Source organism: Diceros bicornis, chromosome 21, assembly GCF_020826845.1.
Source record: "Diceros bicornis minor isolate mBicDic1 chromosome 21, mDicBic1.mat.cur, whole genome shotgun sequence".
NCBI classification, from domain to species: domain Eukaryota; kingdom Metazoa; phylum Chordata; class Mammalia; order Perissodactyla; family Rhinocerotidae; genus Diceros; species Diceros bicornis.
In genome coordinates, this window is record NC_080760.1 from 56,462,511 (window position 1) to 56,486,520 (window position 24,010).

Consider the following 24,010-nt stretch of genomic DNA (forward strand, 5'->3'; position numbering starts at 1 on the left):
GCCCGACGCTTCCTGCCGGCCGCCCCCTGGGGTTGGCCCCGCAGCCCCTCCCGCCGGGACGTGGGCTCCGCGAGGGCAGGAGGCGGGCAGACGCGGCGCTCCATTTGCCTGGCCGACTTAACGTGTCCCGGACTCGAGGGCCAGCCTCCTCCCAGCACTACCTGTGCAGGGGGCAGTGGGAACCCCACAGGCACCCCGGCCACGCGCACCCGTCGGCTGGTCCTCCGCTGCCCGGGCAGAATGGAACCAGGAACAGACCCCTCCCCATCCTCTGTTCTCCAGCCCCGAGGTCCCCCACCACCCTCTGCTGGGCCGCGGGAACCAATAAGCACAGGACCACTGTCAGACAGGGACAGTCAGGGCCAGCAGCATCTGCGCCTTTATCCGCACGCTGGGCGGCTGGGCCCAAGACACCACCAATCACTATAAAACGAGGAGGAAACAAGGAGCAAGTGCAAGTCCGGGGAAGTGGGCCAAGGTCACGCGGAAAGGTCACTGTTATCAAAACGCTCCTGGTCATACACTTCAGCCACCACCTTGCGACCAGCGAACCAGCGCCCATTGAGGGCCTGGATGGCCTTGTGAGTCTCAGAGGCCATGGAAAACTCCACAAAAATCTTGACAATGATCTCTGCATCCTCCTCCTCGCCCTGCTTCTCCTGGTAGATGATGACACGGTTGACAGCACCAAACTTGCCACACTCCTCAGTCACTTCTCCCTCCAGGTCGTCATCGATGTCTTTGGGGTCCACCATGTTGCGCAGAACCATCACTGTGGACTGTGTGTGTGGGGGCGGACACAACAGCTGAGAGCTGTGGCTGGCTGGACCACCCCGCCCCCACCCGCCCCGCTGGCCCAGGCAGCCCACCTCCTGCTTGCGGAGCAGCTTCTGCATCACCATGTGGCGGGCGCTGCTGCCCGAGATGCTCATGTGCTCCTGCTCGCTCAGCATCTCTGGCCGCTCCGACTCGGGAAACAGCTCTTCCTCCTCCTTCTCCTTCTTGGGCTCCAGGAGACCCAGCGTCGGAGGGCTGGCCAGGATGGGGTTCACCACTCCCACAGAGGGGATGGTGACCGGAATGGGAGGCCGGGCTGGGGTCACACCTGCAGCAAACCCACCAGGTCCAGCAGTCACTCCCCTCACCCCTGACCATCCCAGGAAGAAGCACAGCACCACCCGGCCGTGGCTCGCCTGCCCTGGGTGCAGAGAGCTAAGCCTGGAGCACACAGGCCAGGAAGCTGAGGGTAGAAGGCAGCGAGCCCTAAGGAGAGGAAGGAGCAGGGGAAGGAGGGAAAACTTGACCCAGCCAGGCTCACCTGTGATGACTCCCGGGGCCTGGGCAGCCATGACAGCCTGGGGTAAAGCCCCCAGGGGCTGGGCTAGAGTCAGTGCGGGAGACACCAGTCCAGGTGTGGCCAGGGTACCCAGCACCGCTGCTCCAGCTACTGCTTCCTGCAACCCAAAAGACCACTACGCTCAGTCCCTGGTTTGGCTGCCGCCCTCAATACCACCCAAAAAGCCAGTCCCCAAAGGATTGGGGATATGACTATACCAGACACTGTCACACAACAGTCCTCACCTGAGCCGTAATCTTGGCTGTAGCTGCAGCTGCAGCCACAGCAGCAGCAGGTGGGAGGCCTCCAGGTGTGGCAGGTGTAAGCAGGGGCATGGGGGGTGTGACAGCCTTGCCCACCCGCAAGTACTGGCCACCCAGGTCAAAGAGGTTCATGGAAGATACGGCATCCTGGGACGACTGGGCCTTCTCATATTCTGCAGGGCAGGAGCAGCAGTGAGGGCCAGCCACAGTGTTGAGTGGGCCCTGGCCCCACCCCTGCCCCACCTTCCCAAACTCACCAATGAAGCCATAGCCCTTGTGCTTGCCAGTTGTGGGGTCCCGGGCCAGCGTGCAAGATTTGATCTTGCCAAAGGCCTCAAACACGCTCTTGATGTCATCGTCCGAGAGGTCCTGGTGCACGGAAGCCACGTAGATGCGGTTGAAGGCTCGTGCCTCCTCAGCCAGCTGGTCTATGATGGGCTGGGCCTGCCCTATGTTGCTGGGTCTGCCCACCTGCAGAGAGGCAGGGGATGAAGAGTCCCCAGTCAGCCCAGGCCTGGCACTTCAGGCTTCTGGAGGGGCTGCTCTGCATTTTCTGGGTGACCAAACATAGGGCACGCAGTGCACTGGCCCCAAGGCCCACCTCCCTGGCCCTCACCTTGATGTTCCTGCCTCCCAGCATCACTGAATTCATCTGCTCCAAGGCCAGCTGCGCAGCTTCTGGGACCTCATACTCCACAAAGGCAAAGCCCTGGATACAGGGACGTGCCGTTAGGCCAGGAGAGCCCAGGGCGGGGTGGGGCAGGGCAGACCAAGTCTCACCTTGTGCTTCATGGTGACGGAGTCCCAGGACATGTCAATGCTCTTGATGGGTCCAAAGGGGGCAAAGGCCTGGCGAATGGTGTCCTCTCCCAGCTCATAGTAGATGGAGCCCACGTAGACCCGGCACATGATGGCCAGCGCCCGCTGCCGCTGAGCTGCCATCTGGAGCAGGACATAAGGGGAGAGAGAGCCACTGGCTTGTGAGAGGGTGGCGGAAGGCTGGGCAGCCCATTCCCCTCCTGGCCCACCCACCCAGCTCTGCTGTGGGGAGGGCTCCACACACGGCAGCGCGGTGCAGGCTCAGCCCCTGTGGTCAGGGTGGTGGGGGTCAGCAGGACCCTACCCCCAGGAAGGACGGCTGGGCCCAAAGGCAGGACACGGACACACCCCAGCCTGCCCAGGTCCCAGGCAGACTGGCAGCAAATGTGACAGGTGGTTGGGAGGCAGGGCTGTGTGCCCTCTGACCCAGCCCACCCTCCAGTCTAGGGTGCAGGTACCCTGGGCAGGGCTGGGAGATCCTCCCAGGGTCCTGGCCAAGGGCTCTGATAGAAGAGGGAAGGGGGAGCCGTCCAAGCTGGAGGACCCACTGGTGTGGAGGCAAGAGAGGGGGCCAGAAGACAGGGCAGCTACTGCCCAGAAGAGATCCCAGGGGAGGAGGTCAGGAGCCCAGATGGGGGCTCCCTGGAGAGAGAACCAAGAGCAGCTGCTCATGTGGGGCTGACTCAGGTGGGGGATCAGTGCTCTGCAACCCCCCAATACCTTGAACCCTTCACAAAAAAGGGCTGCCTGGAGCCCAGCCCACAGGGCCTGGACTCCTGGAGCATCAGGAGGTGGCAGAGCCAAAAAGAGAAGCCCCAGGGCTCCTTGGAGCCAGGAGGTGACAGGCCAGGCAGGCCCAGGGCTCTGTTTGGGCAGATATTGCTCCCACGCTGGGGCGAGCTCAGCCACTGTGCTGAATGACCTCCTCATGCTCTCAGGGATGGGGTTCCCACCCCTGCCACCTCACACATGACATGCCAGGCAGGAAGGTTCCCAGAGCCACTTGTGGTGGGTCACCAGCAAGAGCCAGGCCCCCAGGAGGAGATCACAGGCCCAGGGCAGGCAAAGAAGATGGGGTCCTGGCTCCAGCCCCTCCACAAGCAGGGGTCCCCTCACCCCCACGAAGGTCCCCACAACCAGAGACCAGCTTCCTTCTTTAGACACCAGCTGGCTGAGCACAGGTCGGGCCTCCCCCTCCCTCACAGAGGGGCCTGAAAATAAGGTCCACATCTCCCCCAAACTAAGAATTCCCCCCAAATGGGACTCCCTTCCTCAAACTGGGCTCCCAACACACAGGCCTCAGGCTCCATGCTGAAAGCAAAGACCCCCAAAGGTGGAACCATGTCCCCTCTCACACCAAGCGCCCCAGACATGAAACCATCTGCCCCTCAGGTCAAAGTTCCCCAAGATAGGAGCACATCTCTTCAGTGTGGGCTCCCAACAGCAGGTGGGCCGAGAGCCCTCTCCCTGATGTCTCCCCAGAGTCAGACACTTCCAGAGAGGACAGTGGGTCTGTCTGGCCTGAGGACAGGGCCATCTCCCTGTGAGAGCAGCACACTCAGGGACGGCCCCCAGAGAAAGGGCCGTGTTTCCTCCTCAGCCTGCCTCTGGGGGATCAAGGGGAGTCTCCTTCCCAGACTCCTCTGCCCACGGCAGCCAAGGCCACAGCCTCCACCTCTGCCTCCTCCCTGGCCTGCTCTGGCCATGGCCACTGCCCGCTCCCTGGCTGCGGGGCCTCTACCCCTCAATGACAGCCAGGCCCAAGGCCCAAGTCCTTGCCCTTCCCTCTCTCTCGCTCAGGTCCCTCCAGCCCCCACCCCATCCATCCGTCCTCCCTCCAGGGTCTGATGCGGCCATGAGTTAGGACCCTTCTCTCCTCAGGGGCCTGACCCCAACCCAGGAGCCCAGGCAGCCTGGAGACTGGCGGAGCTGGAGGCCCGGGCAGTATACCCCGTGCGTGCAGGTGGCATGGGTGCAGGTGGGCCTGGCGTGGGCAGCTACCCTCCTGGCCGGCTGCCCTCCGCAGTTACCTGGCCGGTTAGTTCTAAGGCGGGCCCTCAGAGCAGATGGAGGACTCCCCAGGGGCGGTCCCGGGGTGGGTGCCCGCCCACACCACTGGCCCCGCCACGCCTGGCGCTCTGCTGCGCTTGTCCCGAGCTGGCGGGCAGGGCCGGCTAGGGGAGCAAGGTCCCCAGCACACGGGCTGCACTGCCCCCCTCTAGCCCTGACTAAGGACATGAGCCCCGGAAGAAGTGAGCATTTCTATTGACCGATTGCAAAGGTGAGAGAGGATCTCCAAAGCCCATTGTCACTGCTGCCATCTGAAAGACAGTAAAGACAGAGTTCAGTCTGTTGGAGCCGAGCAGTCTCCCGCTCTCGTCATACCTCGCCCTGCCAGGGAGGCCCGCCTGCCTTCCCACACTGCCGGCCAACTGGCCGGCCGCCGGCACCTGCCCAGGGGGGCCTCAGAGCCCCAGGTGCCCCGCCCCGCAGCCTGGCCGGCGGGGCAGAAGGAAGGGAAGGGGAGCGGGGTGGGGGGGGCATGGTGAAAAGCCAGGGCATCTCCCAGCAGCATGAATGTCTGAGGGCTGGGCAGGGGGTGGGGCTCGAGGCCCAGGCACCTGTCGGCCTCACCCTGGCCTCTTTCCCACAGCCATTGCAGCCTCCAGCCACAGGTCTAGAGCAGGGCCCTGTGGAGGCGCCCCCCCAGCCTGTCCTCTCAGTCCTGGGCCCCAGCCCAGGTGGTCTGGGCTCACTGCAGGGGTGGCGGCCTGATGGCTCTTATCTGAGGCCATGGGGGCAGGGAGGAATGCCCCTACATGCTGCACCATCAGCTGTGTGGTTTGGGAAGACATGGGCCCAGGGGCAACCTGAGGCAAGAGTCTGAAGTCCAAGAAGAGAAGCCGACTCGGGGAGTAGGGAAGGTCTACAAAGAAGGGGCAGGGAGGGGCGTGGGCACTCAACAGGTGGATAAGGCTGGGCCACTCGTGCCTCAGGGAGGAACCCGGGCGTCCCAAGAAGGACTCCTTGAGAAACTGAGAACCACAACACCTTGTGGGGACGGCCACAGGCAGAGGAGGAGGAAGAGAAGGAAGAGGAGAGGGTGGAGGTGGCGGGGAAGGGGGTGGAGGCTCCCCGGCCCAGGCTGGGTGGGGCGGCCTCCAGCAGAGCCAGCACCGCGGCCGGAGGGTAGGGCCCAAGCAGCTCACCTGCAGGTTGGTGAGCTGCTGCTGCTGGTGCGCGATGGTCTGCTTCACCAGCACACTCTTGATGCTCTGCTCCATGGCGTACTTCTTGGCCTGCGAGAGAAGGTGGTGAGGAGCACTGGGGGGCCCAGCCTGTGGGGAGACGGGCCTTCCTCCACTCTGACTGGCACCCCACACCCCCAGTGTCCTGGGAGGTACACTCTCACCTTCTGGAGGGCCTCTTGCTGCTCAGGCGTCAGGGGAGGCAGCCCCAGCTTTGCGGCTGTGCTCTGCCCGTTCTCCATCTTGATGGAGTCTGTTCCCTGAAGATGGGGAGCAGGGAAACGGTTAAGAATAAGCTCAAGACCTCCCTCATGTGGCCTCAGGAACCCCACCCCACCTGTCTCCCCCCACAACTGCACCTGGTCTCCAGCCCAGCCCATTCCCAGGGACAGACACGTCCTAGCACAGACTGTTTCCTGCCTGACCTGGATGCAAGTTTGCCCTTCTGACATCCCTGCGCCTGTTCCAGGCCTGTCTCTCCCAGGACCCATGGGTAGGACACATACTGAGGCAGTCAGGTACCTTGGGGGCCCTGGGCCAACCTGGAGCAGATGCAGGGCCCAGGCCACAATGGCCTCCTCAGGAGCCACCAAGACAGGCAGCAAACGGGATGAGGGGCCCGGCCTTAGTAGCAACCCTGACCCCGGAACCTCCGTCCCATGTGGTATAAGAGAGCTGGCCTCGGCTGTCCTCCAAGACAACGGAGGGACCAGAGCCCTCTGGGTATTCTGAGACTGCTCACTCTCAGACTGCCTGGTGCCTAAGCCACTACAGCTTTTCATGGCCCCAGCCACAGCCACAGACTTGGCTTCCCTGCTTGGGAGGAGTTCCAGGGACCACTCAAGGAGCAAGTATGGGAAAAGGCCTCCCCCACAGCACGTCTCTATGCCGCCCCCCATCCCCCATCCCTGCACTGTGCACACAGCCCAGAGAACCCGGAGTCACTCTCCTAGCCCACAGCAGCCCCAAGGGGGTCTCCAGCCCACCTTCGCCAACCTCCTCCCTGGGCTGAAGCTCCCGGGGAAAAGAAGCCAGGAGCAGACCAGTCACGGGGGGACAGAAGTGGACACCTGCCAGCACACTGGCCAGGCAAGCACAGGGACGAGGAGATGCTTTGGGGGGGGTGGGGAGAGTCAGTCACAGCCCGCTGCAGACCAGAGGGGATGCTACTAGGATTATGTTTACATTCCTTCTGTCAAAATTAATTTCTTAGCTGTTTGCAGCAGGAAAAATACAGCCGTGTAAGCAGGAGGAGAAGCCAGGTCCCCAAATCAAGCAGAGTATGTGTGTCGGGGGTTAGAGCACATCTGCCTGTCAACCAGCTCAGGGGCCTAGGGCTACCCAGCAACTACAAGGAGAGGTCACCGCTGGCCCCTCCAGAGGGGCCCTAGCACGTAGCCTTGAGAGGGATGGCAGAGAAGAGAGGCAAGTCCCCCAGCACAGGAGTGATGAGCAAGGACAGAGGTACAAACGAGGCAGGAAGGGGCCGGCTGACCCAAACCCCAAGAACCACCATCTTGACCAGCCTGAGTGCTAGGTTTCCAGCACAGAGTCAAAGGGCAGGAAGCCCTGGAGGCCCCTCCCCCAGCAAACCAGTCTGGTCCCTTCGAGGCTTGTCCTCTCTGCCCTCCCAACTGGCCCCAAGCCCAGTTCTCCTTAGTGGGAGAGAGGCCCCAAGAGCCAGGGGCTGTGACTCTAGAGCAGGCTGTCACCATGGTAATCAATGCAACCCCCTTTCAGCCCCTTAGAAACTTTTCAATCTCTTCTTTGTCTTGGTAAACAAAAGGCCCTTCTCCCACCAACCAATGGCTGGCTCCACAGCCAGCCAGCGCGGAGGAGGGCTCGCTAGAGGGACACCCTGGCACCCCTGCCATCAGCTTCAGTCCCCAGAACTTCCCAGGATCCAGACTGCATACTATAGCCCTCCCCTGAGTGTGTGGGGCGGGAGGCAGAGGAGGGCCCAGCCCTAACAGACCTCCAGGCCCCGTTGTTGAGCCCCCTGGAACCCTCTGGAGGCAGGTGCTGCCAAGGAGAAGCACAAAGATCCATCCTATCACCCAGCAACAAGGCCCAGCTCCACCTCCCATAGGATGCTCCCAAAGGCCGGCCAAGGGAGCAGGACAAGATTGGCCCGTGCTGCGCCCTGCAGACGGCCCAAGTCCCACCCAGACCTGTGCTTTGACTTGCACGTTGTTCTGCTTTGTTGCTTTACTTAAATTAGAGATCTAAAATGAAAATCTATTTCTGACTCTTAACAATACCCTGAACGTTCTGGAACGCATGCCTGCCCTTCTGCACAACACCGATGGCTATGAGCCTGCATCCGCTGAGGTTCAGCCCCCACCTCATCATCGTCACCATCTGCCTGGCATCTGAAGACACATGAGGCTTTGACCCACCACAGAAGCAGGACGGACGCTAGGGGAGAGGCAGGGACGAGGAGGCTGGAGCCAGGCCCAAAGCTGGGTGGAGCGGGGGCAAGACAGGTGCCTCTGCCCAGAAGGGAGAGAAGAGTCCCTGGGGCTCCTCCCGCCCTGCCCCCAGCCAGGTCTCTGGGCCCAGGGATGTGCAGGCAGGCGTGCAGGCAGGCGGGCAGGCAGGCTGGCGGGCAGGCAGGCCTGAGGGCGAGGATGCTTAAGGTCAGTACCTGTGGAGGTTTCCATTTGTCTCCCGCTGCCACCACTGCCGCCGCTGCCGGCTCGGACCCCCCTCCTTGCTGGCCATTGACCTGCTGCAGGCAGGAAGGAGATGTTGTAATGGACAGTCACAAGACCCACCCACCCAGGCCATCTCTCATCTTCCCTAACTGAGGGCTGAGCTCCCCAGGGATGAGCAAGGGAGGCCGGGCAGGGGCACAGGAAGCAACCAGCTTGGCCCCTAAACATTCCTTACACTCCACCCACCCCACCCTACCCATTCCTCCAGCACACCTGCCCAGGGCCCTGACACAAGGGGCTGGCCCGGCAGAAACCACAGCCAAATCTGGGGCAGCCCTGAGTTGGCAGCGAGTCTCCAGGGAGGGACAGGGTAGAGAGGATAGAAAACCCGGCTGGGCTCCTGCCCTGGCCCCAATGAAAGGCATCCTCTCCTGGATTTAGAGCTGCCCTCAGGCCACACAGCTGAGATCCTAAAGACCAGCTCCTTTCCCACCAGCAGGAAGGACAGAACAGGATGACAAGGAGCACAGCTGGCTGTTTCCCCTCATCTCCTTCTGAGGCAGACAGGGGCACCTCTCTATCACCCTGCACACACACCTGGGCTGGCCCACTGCTCACCATCAGCTCCAGTGCCTTCCACAGATTCTGGCCAAGCCCAGGCCCCACGCCCCTCCTGAAGACACACCTCTGAGCGGCAGGCGGGGCAGGTGGTCTGCATGTGCAAGCCTCCCTCCCCCAGCAGTCAACTGTGCAGGCCGATCTAACTCCAGAAAGGGCAGCTGAGAGCTTGGCCACGCCCCTAATCCACAACCAGAGGGGCCATAGAGCACGCTTGCAGAGCCAGCCCCATGGAAGAACACGGCTTAGCAGGACGGCAGGGGCAAAGACAGGCCGAAGGCAGGAGGCGGTCAACGTTGTGGGTGTGGGGGCCTTGGTGGAAAAGCCCTGGGACCTACTCTACCTTCTAAGAGGGCACCAGTGAAAACAGAGCAGAACACACTCAGCCTGTTCCCAGCTCAAGGAAGAGAGCCAAAGATATTAGGAACACCGGGCACGGCCATGCCCACCCTCGGAGCCCCATGCACAAAGCCAGAGGCAGGGCTGACTTGGCCAGAGCGTGTCTGAGGCACTTTAGCCTCAAAGGAGGAACAGCAGTACAAGCCTGGCTGCACTGGAGACGTGGCCAGCGGGCATGAAAGCTGTGGCAGATCCAGCCCTGTGCCCTGCCTGGAGCGGCTCTGAACTCAGCACCACTGCTCCTTAGAAATGGTGCCCCAAAGAGAGCTGAAGGAAAAGGGGATTGCACCTAGTGGGTCCACGGCCCCTGGGGGGCGGAGTCAGAGTCTGGCTTTGCAGCAAGTCCCTTGGTGGCTCCTGGAGCGCACCCAGGGCAGAGGCTGCCTCTCAAAGCCCACAGCAAGAGATCACTTCAGGTCTGAGGAAGCAATCCAGCCCCTAGACCCATGTGAAGAAAGCCAACTTTAGGGCACATTTATAAATAAATTCCTGCTCTCCAGAATTACTGTAATAGCTAACACAGGAACCAGGACAGCGCTGAGAGAACACGGCTCAGAAGAGACTTCCTAGAACAGTCCACCAAGGGACTCTACACAGGACACCCCACCCCATCCACGGCAGAAATGAAGTGCCCAGTCCCAGGGAGCCTAGAGTTCTGCTCTAAGCAGATGCTTGGAGGAAACTGACTTATCATCACAGCTAGTCCCATGCTGTCACCCTCTGGCAATGAAAACGGCAGGCTTTGCAGACACAAAGCCCCCCTCAGTGCCTTGAGGAGTGAGAAACCCCCTGCAGGGGCGGGGGGGGCAGTGCAGCTGCAGCTCCAAGACTCTGGAACCCAAACTCCTGCTGGGTCAACAGCCCAAGGCAAGAAGGATTATTTCCATAAGAAAACCAGAAAAGTTAAGTAATTACTTAACATCTCCAGGATTCAGTCTCCGGGAGCTGGCCCCTGGCCCGAAGATCCAGTCACTCCTTGTAAAGGACTGAAGTCAATCCCTGCGCATGGCGAGCGAGCCATAGGCTTTAGTCACTATTAGTATTGTTATAATATCCAACATCAAATCCCTGGGCGGGGCTGCTGCAGGATACTGCCTTCCATCTGTTCAGTCCCCTTCACACGGTGCCATGCTGTTTACTGCACCGCCAGGCTCCATGCTGGGCACTGCAGATGCAGCAAAGACAAGACAAGAGACGTGCCAACCAGCACCTACAGAAGAGAATTTCTGTAGTTAATGAACACTAAGAAGAAAATCAAGCTGAGGGTGAGAAGAGAACTAGGAGGCATACTCAGCCATGGCAGCCAGGGAAGGCCTCCCTGTGAAGTGACATGCAGGCCAGGACCTACACAGGAAGAAGAAAGCAACTGTGCTCTCGGCAAGGGGGGACAGTCCCAATGCTCCTGCCAGACAGAACCCAAGGATGATAGCCCCCAGGGCAGTGAGCCCAGCTATCAGAGAATGGGGAAGAACGGAAGAGTGAGCCAAAAAGACACAATGCAGCCAGCACACCATGCCCCTGCTGAGAAGGGGCTGTGGCCTGTTTCTGCAGCACCAGGTAGAAGGCACACCCCAGGAAGAAGAGGCATCTTCTGCATCTTACTGCATCCTTCCCCACCAGATCCCTGTCAGCCAAGTTCAGTGCCACTCCATCCCACCTCCCACAAGAGCCAAAGCCACAGCTTAGGACAGCAACCAGTGCTGCTCAGCACGCATGGACTATGGAACACAGGCTCTCACTGTGTCCAATTACGACAGCAGAGAAACAGGCAACCCTTCTAGAAACCTGTCCATTCAAAAGTTTAGAAGAGGAACATGTTAGACCACAGGCCGGACCTCACTCTCAGAGTCTGATAGGGTAAGCCTACGCCTTTACAGTTTATATATACATATTAACCTCTCGACAGAATTCAGATGGGCAACGAACACCCCTACTGAAACCCCAACTCACAGGTTTCAGACTTACTGACCACGTCCACCTCTACTATGATACCACCTGTGTCTGGCACCGTGCCACAGCAGAGCTGAGCCCCAATTCACCCCTCAGTCCCCAAGAGCACAGGCGCTGCCAGCTCCAGCCTCCAGTGCCCACTGAGGCCGGGGCTTGGTGTTTCCACTGCTCTGTGGATGCTCGGGGAGAGGAGGCGTCCACTGTCACTGGCCTCTCCTACACCTTCTCCATCTTCCCAGGAGTCTTGGTCCTTGTCTCCAAGCCTACCTCTCCTTCACCATTCAACTCTGATTGCTGCCCGGGACAGTCACCAAGTCTTCAACCCTCACCTCTTTTCCAACTTCCCTCTCACAAAGATCATTCATTCTTTGGCTTCAACAGGAAGCAAGACATGGTACAAAGAGGACAGTGGAGTTAGCCAGACATGAGAATCACACACTGGGACCCCCTCATAAGCTGGGGCCTCTCTCCCCCTGGGAGTCAGTTTCTGCCCCGGGGGAGCCAAGTCTAGCCCCCTCACTGGGCATCAGCCCCCAGCTCCGGGCCTGGCCAGGGCAGTCTAATCACACTTTCGGACCTTTAGATGTCTCCCCTACCAATCCAGCCTCCAGCCACCTGCAAAATCTGCCTTCTGAAGCAGACCTCACCACATCACTATGGGTACGGGTCGGGGGGAGAGTGGCAGGGAAATAAAGAGACTTCGTGTCTCCGTGAAGGGTCCAGGAAGGGTCAGTCACTATGCAAAGCGGAGAGAAGAAAAGGGTCAGGGCAGACTTCACCACGGAGGTGCTGTATGAGTAGGGGTCTCCATCTATGCTAATCAGTCCATGTGGCTGACAGGGAGGGGAGCACCGAGCAAGAAAGGGGTTCCTTCCTCGGGGTGCCCACACCAACCTGAGCACGGCTCGGGCACCCCATCTATGGCACCTTGAGTAGGATCTGGCCTCTGGTGCCCGCCAGAGCCCTGAACAGGGCAGGCCACCCTCCTCAGCGGACCCGGCTCCCTCCCTACAGGTCCCCGCACGCCCGGCGGCCCCCCTGCATACAGGCGGGAGGAGGGACGCCATCGCTCCCGGGAGCCCCGCCTTCAAGCCGGGCCACAGGCACACCCGGTCGGCAGAGGCGGACGATGACGCCTGGCTCCGCCCTGAGGCTGCTCGCCCGGCCTGGCCCGCCGCCCCGCACGCCCCCCGTGCGGCCCTCCCGCGCCCGGCGCCGGAAGCTGCAGCCTGCGGGCCGGAAGCTGCGGCCTGGGGCCGGCCCCCGCCTCGCGCAACCAAGGGCCGCGAGGGCCCGCGCGGGGCCCAGGAGCGACCATCGTGTCCCCGGGGAGCCCTCGGCGCCCTGGCCTGGCCGACGACCCGCTCCCGCCAGCTGAGCAGCAGCCCGCGGTCACGAGGATCTCACTTACGAGAGCTATGGTCGCCGTCGCCATCTTGCGCCCGTCGCGGCCGCTGGCGCGCCAGACGCTCCTGCTCCCTCCGCGGTCTCGCGCGATCTGGGCGTCTGGGAAGGCGCCGGGAAAAGGACGGAACTCTCGCGATAAAAGGCCCTTTCGCCAGCGACGTGGAAGGGGAGAGGAACGCTCTTCCGGTGCAGGAAGGGACAGTTAACGCAGCGAGAGGGCGGGGCGGAAGGGGCGGGGCCGGGGCGCGTCGGTCGGGGGCGCGTCTGGTCGTCCGGGCCTCGGCTACCCCCGCGGCCCGCCCTCCGCGGACGAAGACCCTGCGGCCTGAGTATCCGGGGTCAGCCCCTCGCCTCGCCTCCTGGCCGGCTCCGGCCGCCGCTCCTTTTTTCCACCTCCTTTACGGAAGAACCGGTGCCGTCGCCTCACTCCGCCTAGAGGCAGGCGGAGGCCGGCGGGCCCCGGGCTGAACCCCACCGCGCGAACGGCAGGGTTGAGGGGGTGACGAAGAAGCACCGTGTGTCAGTCGGGTTGGAGACGCTCTTCTCTGCGTCGGAACGCCTCCGGGGCCTCATGAGCCTCCCGAGAGATGGTGTGCCTCACAGAATCGGCAGCCTTCTCTCCTTCCTGGCGGTCCGTGAAACTGTCGTGCGTCAAAACCCAAGGCGTCGTGGATTCGGTCACCTGCAGTCGGTAGCACTGCGACCCAGGACACGGGCCATGAACCGGTGGGTGGGAAGGGTGTGCCCCGGGTCGCCTTGGTCCCCGGACTGTTTTCAGAGGCCGCCGGCTCCATCCGCGGCCGCGAGCCGCGCAGTCCGCAGGCCGTGACTCGGTGAAGACGGCGCGGCGCAGGGCCTGAGCTCGGCCGCGTCGCTCCGGCCTGCCGGAGGCGGCGAGGGGCCTTCCCCTGCTGGGCAGGTCTCCTCAGCCCTGGGAGAGTTGAAAATGAAATGTAGGCACCGCCACTGACACGTGGCAGAATGTTTTTCTCATTTCCCTCCCCTCTAAAACGATACGAAAAGGATTTTATAAAGGCAAAAACCCATAAAGACAGAGTGGAATGTGAAGTTGGAGGAAGGTGTGCGGTGGCAGCTGCTTTAGCCCGCTGGAGGTCAGCGTCCGAGGGATAGTGCGTGATAGTGCAGTTACAAAAAGGAGATCGCACATCTGTCCCTACCGGCGGTGCCTTGGAGGTGAGCGCCGGCCGAGGGGTTCTGAGGGCCGTGGTGGGGCAGGGTCCTGTTCTGAAAGTGGGGAGGGAGTAAGTGGAACTCCTGCCCTTTCCCCCACCTTCTCCCCTGGCTCTGAGTCTGGCCTCGAACATGTGCCACCCACTATCCTCAGAGAGGACAGCTCCTCTCTGCAGCAGCTCCAGCTCAAAGGAAAAGACTGGCAGATAGATCCCTGGCCTCAAGGTTCACGGAGCAATAAGCCCCACCACTAAGATCATCTCGCTTTTAAATGCACCTGAGGAAGAGGAAAAAAACGGAAAAGGAAAAGGGACTCAGAAGGAACAGAAACAATAAAGCAAGCAGAAGAAGGAAAAAAAGCTAAACCCATATTCTCAGAGATGTTAGAGAAGATGATGTACCCAAAAACAAGAACAAGAGGGTATAAAGAACATTCAGCAAATGAAAAATAGCACTTACAACTGAAAAATATGAGAGGAAAATGAACAGTTCAATAGAAGGTTTGAAAGATTGAGTTGAAATCTTTCAGAATGTCTAACAACAAAACCAGATAGCTAAAAAACAGAAAATGTAATCATAATCACACTGGTCAGTACTCTTCAGTGCTTAGAACTGGGCTGGCACCTCAGAGGCCTCTGTAATAGAGGGGGATGGATGAAGGGGTGGGTGGGCTGGGACTTTGCCACCGCTCCCGGGGAGGGGGACACAAGCATCACCTTCTGGTGGCAGCTTCGCCTGTGAACTTTGACATTGTTGTATAATATGGCATTCAGAGTGCTTGTGTGCTGGGTGCTGTTCTCATTACATTACACACATGAACTTGTGCAGTCCTTACAACAGCCCCATGGAGTGGGCACTGTTGTTATCCCCATTTTTACAGATGAGGAAGTAGAGGCACAGACCCATGTCACGCAGCAGGAGACGGCAGAATGGCCCCAAAGCCTATGCCCTTAACCACCATATATTATGCCTCGAAAGATAAATCTAACATCTAAATAATAAGCATTCCAGAAAATAAGCAGACGGGAGAAGTCAAGAAAAAAAGAAAATTTCCTAGAATTGAAGGGTCTGGATCTCTGGACAATAGATGAAAGAGAAGGTCTATATCAGGACACATCATTGAGAATTTCCAAAGCATTGGTGCAAAGAGAAGATTGTCAGAGAAAGAGAGAAGAAATCGCAGACAAAGGGTCAGAATTTAGAAAGGCATGGAAATTCTCAGAACTAGAAGAAAGTAACATGGTACCCTCAAAATCCTGGGACGAAATAATTCCCAACCTAACCAAACTTTTGTACCTAGTAATGGTAACAAACAGATGTGAGAGTAGAATAAGAAAACAGGCTAAGACTCCATAACTCCCCATGCACCCTCTCAGGAAACTTGGAGGTTGTTCCTCCTCAAACAGAGGGCGAATGAGGAAAGTGTGGGATCCAGAGACAAGAGAAAGGAGGTGCTCCAGGATGCTGGTGAAGGAGTAACTCATGCTGATAGCTGGGCCACAGGCCCAAGAACAAGCAGCCTGGGGCAGACAGTGGGCATGGTGGGGGCTCTAGGAAAAGATTAAACTGAACAGTCAATTGTGCAAGGAATCTCAAGTATTGAGAGGACGTTCACACTTCTGCAAGAGAATCTAAGGATGAATTAATGAGAAATGTATAGAAAACTAAGCAAATTAAAAAAAAAGCAATTATTAACCCCAGGAAAAACAAAAAGTTGTGCAAGAAAGCAAATATAATTCTAGGACACCTTGTTCTCTGCTGAGACCTGTGGTGATGAAGCTATAATACCCTTCACACTGGGATGATGCTGGGTCAAGGGATTGAGACCAGTGACTCCCCTTCCCCCAGAGGATGCCAGCAGGGGACACCTAATGTAGAAAAACCAATAAAAAGGAGTAAAAGCATGTATGTCGTTTTTTGAAACATGAATTTTAAGTGCCTGAAGAAACAGCTAAGAGAGTTGCATTTGGAAAGGATCATGGTTGGAGACTGTATTTATTATTTATTTATTATTGGCCTAAAAAAATTCATTCCATTTTTAAAATAATATGTATACCCCTTTGAAAAGATAAAAGTTAAAATGAAAACCTCAATGTAGGCACAATTAAATGAAGCAATGGTGGTATCCACAATTTTGAGTTCAGTTTAATCATTGGTACACAATCTGTTATGCATTTGACACGCAAACTGTTTAAGACGATGCAGAATCAGACATCTTAGCATCAGGATTTCCAGCTAGACATGTAAGTTATTTTAGATTTGTAATTTTAAGTTGAAAAGTGTAAGAATTTGAATAATTTTGTAAAGAGTACTGGGATGTTTAAGATAACTTGAGATTCACTATATTTTTACATTTAATTTATTAGATATGTGTTGGTAAATTTGTTTTGTTTTGGTTTTTGGTTAGGGTGGTGTGGTAGGTGGAATAATGACCCCCCCCCCCCCCGCAATAGATGTCCATGACCTAACCCTCTGATCCTGTGAATGTTACTTTGCATGGCAAAAGGTATTCTGCAGATGTGATTAAGGACCTTGATATGGGGAGATTGTCCTGGATTATCCAGGTGGACCTAACCTAATCATGAAGCTTTCTGGGCTGCAGAAAGCCAGACAGATGGTTCATAAGAAAGACAACCCAACGTTGCTGGCTTTGAAGATGGAGGATGGGGCCATGACCCAAGGAATGCAGCAGCCTCTAGAAGCTGAGAACAGCCTTCAGTTTATAGCAGGCAAGAAAATGGGGACCTCAGCTCTACCACTGCAAGGAAATGAATTCCTGCCCAGCGCCCAGCACCCTGCCTCACACCTGCAGGCCAACAACCTGAAGGAGCAGGAAACGGTTCTCCCCTAGAACCTCCAGGAAGGAATGCAGCCCTGCTGACACCTTGATTTTAGCCTGGTGAGACCTGTACCAGACTTCCAACCTACAGAACTGTAAGTCTGTGTTGTTTTAAGCCAATAAGTTGGTGGTAAAGTCTTATAGCAGCAACAGAGAACTAATACAGTGGTGACATTTCCTGGTTTGACATTTGAAATGCTTAAAAAGAAACCTGAAGGCACTAAATTTATACATGCAATTTAAAGTGTTCAAGAGTGTTTAACTAAATTTGAAAATGGAGGAGAGGTGATCCAAGAGAATCAAGGACTGAGGGGGGGGGGGTGGGAAGGGAGTTGAGTGGGAGAGACAGGGACCCCAGGAGGCAGCTGCCACGGGGAGGTGAGGGAGGGGATGCGGGAGGTGGTGAGTTTGAGAGGAGGCGCAGTGAGGAGCAGGGTGGACACCTGACCCCGACCTCTCCAGCCCAGGGGATGCAGGAGAGAACATAGCCCTTTGGAGGGGGTGGCAGGGGCCAGAAGAGTGTCTGCAGAGGAGGCAGCAGGTCCTGGTCTCGGAGCAGCAGAAAGTCAGAGAGGGGCTCCAGAGCAGGTCTGCATTGGATGGAGGGTGGGGTGAAAGAGCCACATGGAGCTGGGAACTTGAGCTTCTTGGACTCTTGTCTCTGCTGCCTGCTTCTCCCGCCAGGTCAGGGGCCTGCCCAGCACCCAGCGCCATGCCTGACACCTGCAGATGCTTCACCACTGGCATGAGGTGGGGGTTCCTTGTGTGGGTCTGTGGTACCAACCCAGGATGGAGCATTTCCCTGGGCAGACATCTGTCCTGGGCTGACTCCCATGTCCCAGCACTGTGGCTCCCTGCCAGGCCTCCTCCCCCATGCTGAGGGCTCAGTCACTGACCAGATAGCTTGGGGGGGTAGGCAGGGGGGACTCTTGGCCAGGAAATGGAGGATATGGGAAGGGATGCTGAGTTGTGGAAGCAGGCTGGGTGGGGGAATCCTGATCCTAAGGACGTAGGGCATAACCACTCCCTCCACCCCCACCCCAGGGCTCCTCCGAAGCTGTGGAAGCAGAGGTTCCTCACTAGCAGGCCTCTGGTCATTAGCTCCTAGGCATGCAGGCAGAAGGCGGCCCCTGGTTCTCCCACCCCGGGCCAATGCTGAGCTTCCCCCTGTGGGCAGGCACGGCTGGTCTCCAGGGGCTGGGGTGCGGTCAAGGCTGAGCTCCGCGGTACTTGAGGAAGGTGCTCTCCAGGAAGGCGGCCAGCTTCGTCCGGTCGTCCTGCAGGGCAAGAGGGAGGCGTGGGGCAACGGAAGGCCGCGGCCCACCCTGCATGCCCTCCCGGCCCAGCTGCCCGGCCCGCACACCTCGTGGACGAAGCCGTAGTGCACGAGCTCGGCGGCGAGGTCCTGGGCGCTGTCGGCTGCGGCATGGGGGTGAGGTGTGAGGCCACTGCCCGCGCCCGCACCCGCGCCCGCCCAGGTCCCCACCCCGCCTACTTGGGAGCAGGTCGTAAGTGAGCTGCCGGTGCAGCCGGTCCTCCATCACCAGAAGCAGAGTGAGCTGAGGAGGCAGGAGGGCGCGGTTAGGCTCCCAGAGTCCGCTCCGCCCCTGTTACCTCCGCCCCTTCCCCACGCCACACCTGTGTCGCCCCAGCCCCCAGCCCTGCTCACATGCCAGGGCGCCTTGTCCTCGCTTCTCTCCAGGTTACACTGCATCTGGATCACCTGGGATTGGGGGGCGGGGGGCAAGGTCACCACAAAGGCTCGAACTCAGCAACTAAGCAGCAAGAACAGATGCCACCTCAAAGGGGCCCAGAAGGGACAGTAAGGATTGGAAATGGGAAAAATCTCTACAGGAGAGGCTAGAAAGCACATCTCACTGCTACAGCCTGGCGAGTTAAGCAAAACTTCCGGAAGAGTAGACATTGAGTCTGGGTATTGAAGGATGACTAGGAGTTTTCACAGGTGGAGAGAACACCTGAACAAAGAGGGAGCTGTGGGAAGCAGTGTGGGGGTGGGGGGCTGTCAGCAGGGACACATGGGATGCCAGCAGGACTGGGCCTCAGAGCACCTCGGTCAGGCTGAGGACCACACCATCTCTGTGGGCCGCTGTGGCTGTTAGGACATGAATTCTGGCTGCACTGTGGAGGGGAGCCAGGAGGAAGGCGGCCAGGCTGGGGAATGGAGGTGGCCCCGATTAGGGTGGTGACCATGGAGACATACTCAAGGCTGAAGCCAAAGCCTCTGGAACCCAGTGGGTGTGGACGTGGAAAGGGAGAGAAAGGGGCTGAGGCTGATCGGCCAGGAGGGAGCCTTGCAGGAGAAGAGGTTGGGGAAGCACAGTGCCTGGGGGCCTTGGAGGAGACACGAGGACACAAACGTCAGGGAATCAGCAAGCCGAGGGGGTGGGATCAGAGAGGGCTGGGGGTAGATGAGAGTGCCAGATGAAGGCTGCTTGGAGCAGGGTGGGGTCAGGGGGCCAGCGTGTATGGTGGAAGCAGCAAGGGATGGGGGAGGGGTCTGCAGGGGGCAGGAGCCTCTGGGAAATGGGGTATCCCAGCTTGTCCTACTGCCTCCCAACTCCCACAGAGTGGTCAGCCAGGACCTGGTCTCTGGCAGCCTGGAGGAGGGCTGGGCTGGGGGGACTCGAAGCCCCTGAGAAAGGCACCCCCCTGGGCAGTGGGACAGGCCTGAGATCTGGCACGGTGCAACAGAAGTGGGGGCTCACCTTTCTGGTCTCTGAGTCAAAGGGTTCTGGTGTTGGAGTCTTGGCCTTCTGGGCCTCCTCGGGGAGTGGGGCCAGCACACGGGGCAGCCCCAGGGGCCGAGCAGCAGCAAAGTTCATCAGAGGGTAGATCCCATTCCTGGGGACACACCAGGGGTGGCTGGGGGCTCAGGCCTGGCAGCCGCCTGTTCCCCAACTTCACGCCAGCTCTCACCTGACATCCTCCAGGAATTTGTCCAGCTCCAAGCAGGAGACCTCCGAGTACCTAGCATGGGTGCGAGAAGCCCATGAGGGGTGGCCAGCCAGCTTGCCCTGCCAGTGGGGCATGACTGGGTGGGGGCTGGCCAGGCAGAGAAGGGAGGCCTCCAGGTGGCAGACCACTCACCGCCACTGCCGCGGGGGCCGGGGGATCTCTGCCAGGACTGCCTGCAAGTCCAACGCTTTGGTCTTTTCCTCCACCACATTCTCAGGCATGAGGTCTGCAGGCCACAGGAGCACTCAGGGTGGTGGACCCTGAGTCACGGGTTCTGGAGGGCCCCCTTCCACATCCCAACTCCAGGCCCTCGGCCCACCCCTGGGCTGGCCTGACCCTCACACTGGTGCTGGATGAAGGAGTGAGCTGCCAGGAGCTTCAGCGAGTGCACTTCGAAGAGCACGCGGTGGAACAGAAGGTTGTGGGCAGAGGGCCGGCGGGCGGGGTCCCGGGCCAGGCAGGAGAGGATGAACTCCTGGGGTTGTAGAGAGGAGAGGCTGCAGTGGGCGGAGTGTCTCTGCTCTGGCCCCACAGTATGAGGAGATGAGGCCCCTGAAGTCCCCGGACCCCAAGGGTCCAATCTCCATGGGAGCGTTCATGCAGGAATGCATGTAGGGAGACGCATCCTGTTAGCAGCCAGGCCAGGACCTGATCCTACAAACAGGAGTCAGGCTCTGGGCTCAGAACTTCCCATGCTCTATTTCCATAACCATCACAAAAATCGTGGGGAGTAGGCGTTGTCACCCCCAATTCACAGATGAAGCCTGCACTGCTGAGGGAGGACACTAGCCCCTGCCCTGCAGACCTGGGGCCGGCAGAGTGCCTGCAGATCAGCCCAGGCCCCTGGAGATCAGTGCGGGCCAGCCTAAACCCCAGCCTGCCCCTCTCCTGGTTGCCTCAGCTCAGGCCTTGCTTCAGAGATGACCTCAATGGGCCCCTGCCCGGCCCCACACCCATGCCCTCCACTGCCCCTCATGTCTATTCTGGCTCCACCTCCACACTAGCCCCATCGGGCCCCATCACTTCCCTCCCTTGCTCCCCTGAGGCCATGTGGGTAAGCCAGACAGTCGCTAGACTCTGGCCAGAGAGGCTGTGGATGCAGCTTCTGCCCCACACTCCCTTGGCCTGTCCCCCACCCACCATGCTCCCCACACAGCGGGGCCACATCTCTTCTAGCCTGTCTCCAGGAGGCTTAAAGGCGGGGATGTGGAGTCGGGCAGACCCGGGTGCAAATACTGGCTCCACCACTTCCTCTAAAGCCTTGGGTGAAGTGCTTAGCCTCCCTGAGCCTCGGTTTCTTTATCTATAAAATGGGCATAACAATAGTGCCCACAGAGGGAGTAGCTCTCTCATCTCCCTGTCCTTAGAATGTGCCTTGAGGAGCCGGCCCGGTGGCATAGCAGTTAAGTGCATGCGCTCTGCTGTTGGCGGCCAGGTTCAGATCCCGGGCGCGCACCGACGCACCGCTTGTCAAACCATGCTGTGGCGGCATCCCATATAAAGTAGAGGAAGATGGGCATGGATGTTAGCCCAGAGCCAGTCTTCCTCAGCAAAAAGAGGAGGATTGGCAGATGTTAGCTCAGGGCTGATCTTCCTCACACACACAAAAAAAATGTGCCTTGAGAGCCTTCAGGCCTCGAACTCAACATGCGCTCTAGCTAAGGTGCTCCTTGCGGGTGGTCCCTTGTGCAGCAGGGCTGACACACCCCTCAGTGGCACTGACCCGCTGCACCTCCAGACCTGCCCAGAGCAACTCACTGGCCCTACATGGAGCATCGAGAGCCAGCCAGGAGGGGCAGGGCAAGCTGCTTACCCGCATGTTGGGGTCGCTTAGCGAGTGCCTGGCCCGAGCAATGGCCTCCTCTGTGACCCGGGTGTCCCCGTTGGCTTGGATCTCCAGCACAGCCATCTGGGGAGCAGGGCCAGGTCAGGCATGGGAGGGGACAGTACAGGTGAGATGGAGGGGAGCTAGCTGGGAGGTGGCCAGGTGGCCGTGGGGCTAGTACCTCCAGTGCACACATCCCAAAGGAAAAGATGTCCACAGCAGTGCCATCAGCAACCTCTGAAAGGGGGAGAGCAAGTCAGAGCGGGTAGGGCAGCTGCCGAGCGCGCGAGCACTGAGAAGCCCTCCGGGACTCACCGCCGTACTCTGGCGGGAAGAAGTGCAGGTTCCGCGGTTCCTCGCGCTCCGCGCGGATGGGGCTTCGAAGATCGACCGGAAGTGCTATGGAGAGCGCCAGCGATGAGCGGACTGCACCTCTCCAGGGCCCTCCATCCCCCCGGGGGCCCCACGCACCATTGGAGAAGATGCGGTGCCACACTGCGCCGGCCACCGCGGGTAGAAAGAGCGGGCGTCAACGTGATGGGGCATTGGGGGCCCTCGGTTCCCGGCAGGTCCCCCAGCCCCGCCCCCCTGCCCCACCCCGCCCCGCCAGCACCAGAGCCGATCTTGATGAGGCCGTTGTGCTGTATGAAGATGGTATCACTGGTCAGGTTCCCGTGGATGATGGGGGGACTGCAGGCATGCAGAAAGCTGCGGGAGTGGTGGAGGGAGAGCAGGCAGAGCAGGGTCAGGGGGCGCCGGGGAGGTGGGGGGGCGGCAGGGCGGCGCGCGGGCAAGCCCAGGCCCTCACCTGAGCGCGGACAGGATCTGCGTGCACCAGCGCTTCCAGGCCTGGCGGCGGACGGACTCCGTCGGACCGGCACGGGAGAGGCGGCTGGGCTTGCGGTGCCCACCCGGAACCCCCGCCTCGGCCCAACCCCTTTCCTGTTCCTGAAGCCACCCGGTGCCCCCACACCATCGCTGTCTTTGACAGCCTCTAACCCCTTCCTGTCTCCTACATCGCGCCAGCCCACTCCCCATACCCGGGCGTTCATGGCTTTGTGGTTCTTCTTGGTCTTTTTGAGGAATTGCTTGAGGCTGCCCGAGGACACATACTCTGTGATGAAGATGACCTGTGGAGCGGGAAGGCTCGCGGCTCCGCCAATGGTGGGTGGGTTTCCACAGCTGCCCCACGAGCTGGGGGCCTCACCCCTTCCCTGGTGTGCCCCTGGCTCACCCGCGCATGGGCCTCAGAGGCATCCAGCCAGTACTTGTGCAGCTTGACGATGTTAGGGTGGTCCACTAGGGCCAGCTGCTCAAACATGGTCTGGATCTTCTCCTGGGAAGGGGGGGCCAGTCATGGGGTGGTCATGGGGCGGGGCAAGGGGGGGTGCAGTGGACCTCACCTCGTGCGCGGCAAAGGCCTTCCTGTCGCCGAAGTGCAACTCATTCCAAACCACCTCCACCCCCTCCTCCGTGTCCATGGCCAGGAAGGTGCTCTGGACCCCTGGCATGTTCCCCTGGTTCACCTGGGGGTGGGGGTGGGGGCTATGAGTGTTCTGGTATGTGTCAGGGGAGAGAGTGGGGGCTTGGTCTCTGCCCACACCCTTTCTGCAGGCCCAAGCGTGGGATGCAGGCCCTGGCCAGCTCTAGGGCGAAGCTGGGGGCCTGGAGGAGGACTGGCCCCCACGAACCAAGGAGTGGTATCCAGGGCTGGGCTGAGGGGATTTGGAGCAGTTTCAGGGGTTTGAAGATGGTCCCCAGAGGGCTAGCGGCTGGTCCCAGAGGCATGAGGAGGCGGTCCTTGGAGGATACTGGACCTTAGGGAATTGGGGGTTCCTCACCAGCGCGTGGGGGCCAGGCCAAAGGGGGCCCAGGGCCGGCCAAGAAGGGAGCCACCTGCGCGAGGCCGCGGAGAGGTTTCCGGCCTCCCGGCTCCTCCAACACCCCCACGCCTCGCGTGGCCACCATGGCCCCTCCACCCGAGGTGGGCGCGACACCTCCCCCCCAGCCCCACCGTGCCCACCTGCTCCCGCCGCTTCTGCCAGCGGCCGCACGGGCTCTCCTCCAGGATGTCGCTCTCGTCCTCGCTCTCGTCCTCCCGCTCCCGCTCCCGGCCCCGCCTCGGCGCCGGCTCCGGGGCCGCCATGGCTCGGCGGGCCGAGGCCGCCGCCCTCCGCGCGATCCGCTGCCCCGCGCCGCCGCTCCCCGCCCGCCCTGGCCCGGCGTCCAGACGCCTAGCCGGGAGCGGAGCGGCCCCCGCCGCCTGGATCCCCAGCCCCGCTCCGGGAATTGGGAGGCGCGGGCGCGCGGACGGCCCGGGGGTGGAGCCCGCCCCGCCCTCTGGAGCCGCCTCCTCGGGCTGGAGTCTGAGTGGAGCTACGGGGCAGAGGCCGAGCCCCCGCCGGGCGGAGCCCCCGCCCGGTGGAGCTCCGTCCCACATGAGACCTCGCCGGGTCCGAAGCCCTGCTTATCCTCGACTAAG

The 24,010-nt window shown here is 60.0% G+C and overlaps 2 protein-coding genes across 10 annotated transcripts; both read right to left on the reverse strand.

Moving 5' to 3' along the window:
- Positions 1–345: 345 nt before the first annotated feature.
- On the reverse strand, positions 346–12,838 carry PUF60 (poly(U) binding splicing factor 60). Of its 6 annotated transcripts, none has more exons than XM_058565109.1 (12): positions 12,702–12,838; positions 8,314–8,397; positions 5,831–5,926; positions 5,628–5,717; positions 4,689–4,739; positions 2,380–2,541; positions 2,216–2,308; positions 1,857–2,070; positions 1,582–1,772; positions 1,319–1,454; positions 870–1,105; positions 346–779 (listed from the first exon to the last, which is right to left on the reverse strand). In XM_058565109.1, exons 1-12 carry the CDS (start codon positions 12,723–12,725, stop codon positions 480–482), a joined length of 1,677 nt encoding a protein of 558 aa, XP_058421092.1. In that variant the 5' UTR covers positions 12,726–12,838; the 3' UTR covers positions 346–479. The 6 variants fall into 6 exon arrangements, with proteins under 6 accessions (XP_058421092.1, XP_058421088.1, XP_058421093.1 ...); XM_058565105.1 differs by having other exon boundaries at positions 8,314–8,394; positions 12,702–12,780; XM_058565110.1 differs by lacking the exon at positions 4,689–4,739.
- Positions 12,839–15,267: 2,429 nt separating this feature from the next.
- NRBP2 (nuclear receptor binding protein 2) lies at positions 15,268–23,771 on the reverse strand. 4 transcript variants are annotated; one of them, XM_058565113.1, is made up of 18 exons: positions 23,552–23,766; positions 22,932–23,054; positions 22,763–22,864; positions 22,569–22,658; positions 22,337–22,377; positions 22,142–22,236; positions 22,000–22,023; positions 21,844–21,927; positions 21,710–21,765; positions 21,517–21,612; positions 20,046–20,178; positions 19,836–19,929; positions 19,665–19,715; positions 19,454–19,589; positions 18,397–18,450; positions 18,223–18,286; positions 18,091–18,146; positions 17,872–18,004 (listed from the first exon to the last, which is right to left on the reverse strand). In XM_058565113.1, exons 1-18 carry the CDS (start codon positions 23,672–23,674, stop codon positions 17,936–17,938), a joined length of 1,491 nt encoding a protein of 496 aa, XP_058421096.1. In that variant the 5' UTR covers positions 23,675–23,766; the 3' UTR covers positions 17,872–17,935. The 4 variants fall into 4 exon arrangements, with proteins under 4 accessions (XP_058421095.1, XP_058421094.1, XP_058421096.1 ...); XM_058565111.1 differs by lacking the exon at positions 18,091–18,146 and having other exon boundaries at positions 15,269–18,004; positions 20,040–20,178; positions 23,552–23,771; XM_058565114.1 differs by lacking the exon at positions 22,000–22,023 and having other exon boundaries at positions 23,552–23,767.
- Between the last annotated feature and the right edge of the window lie 239 nt (positions 23,772–24,010).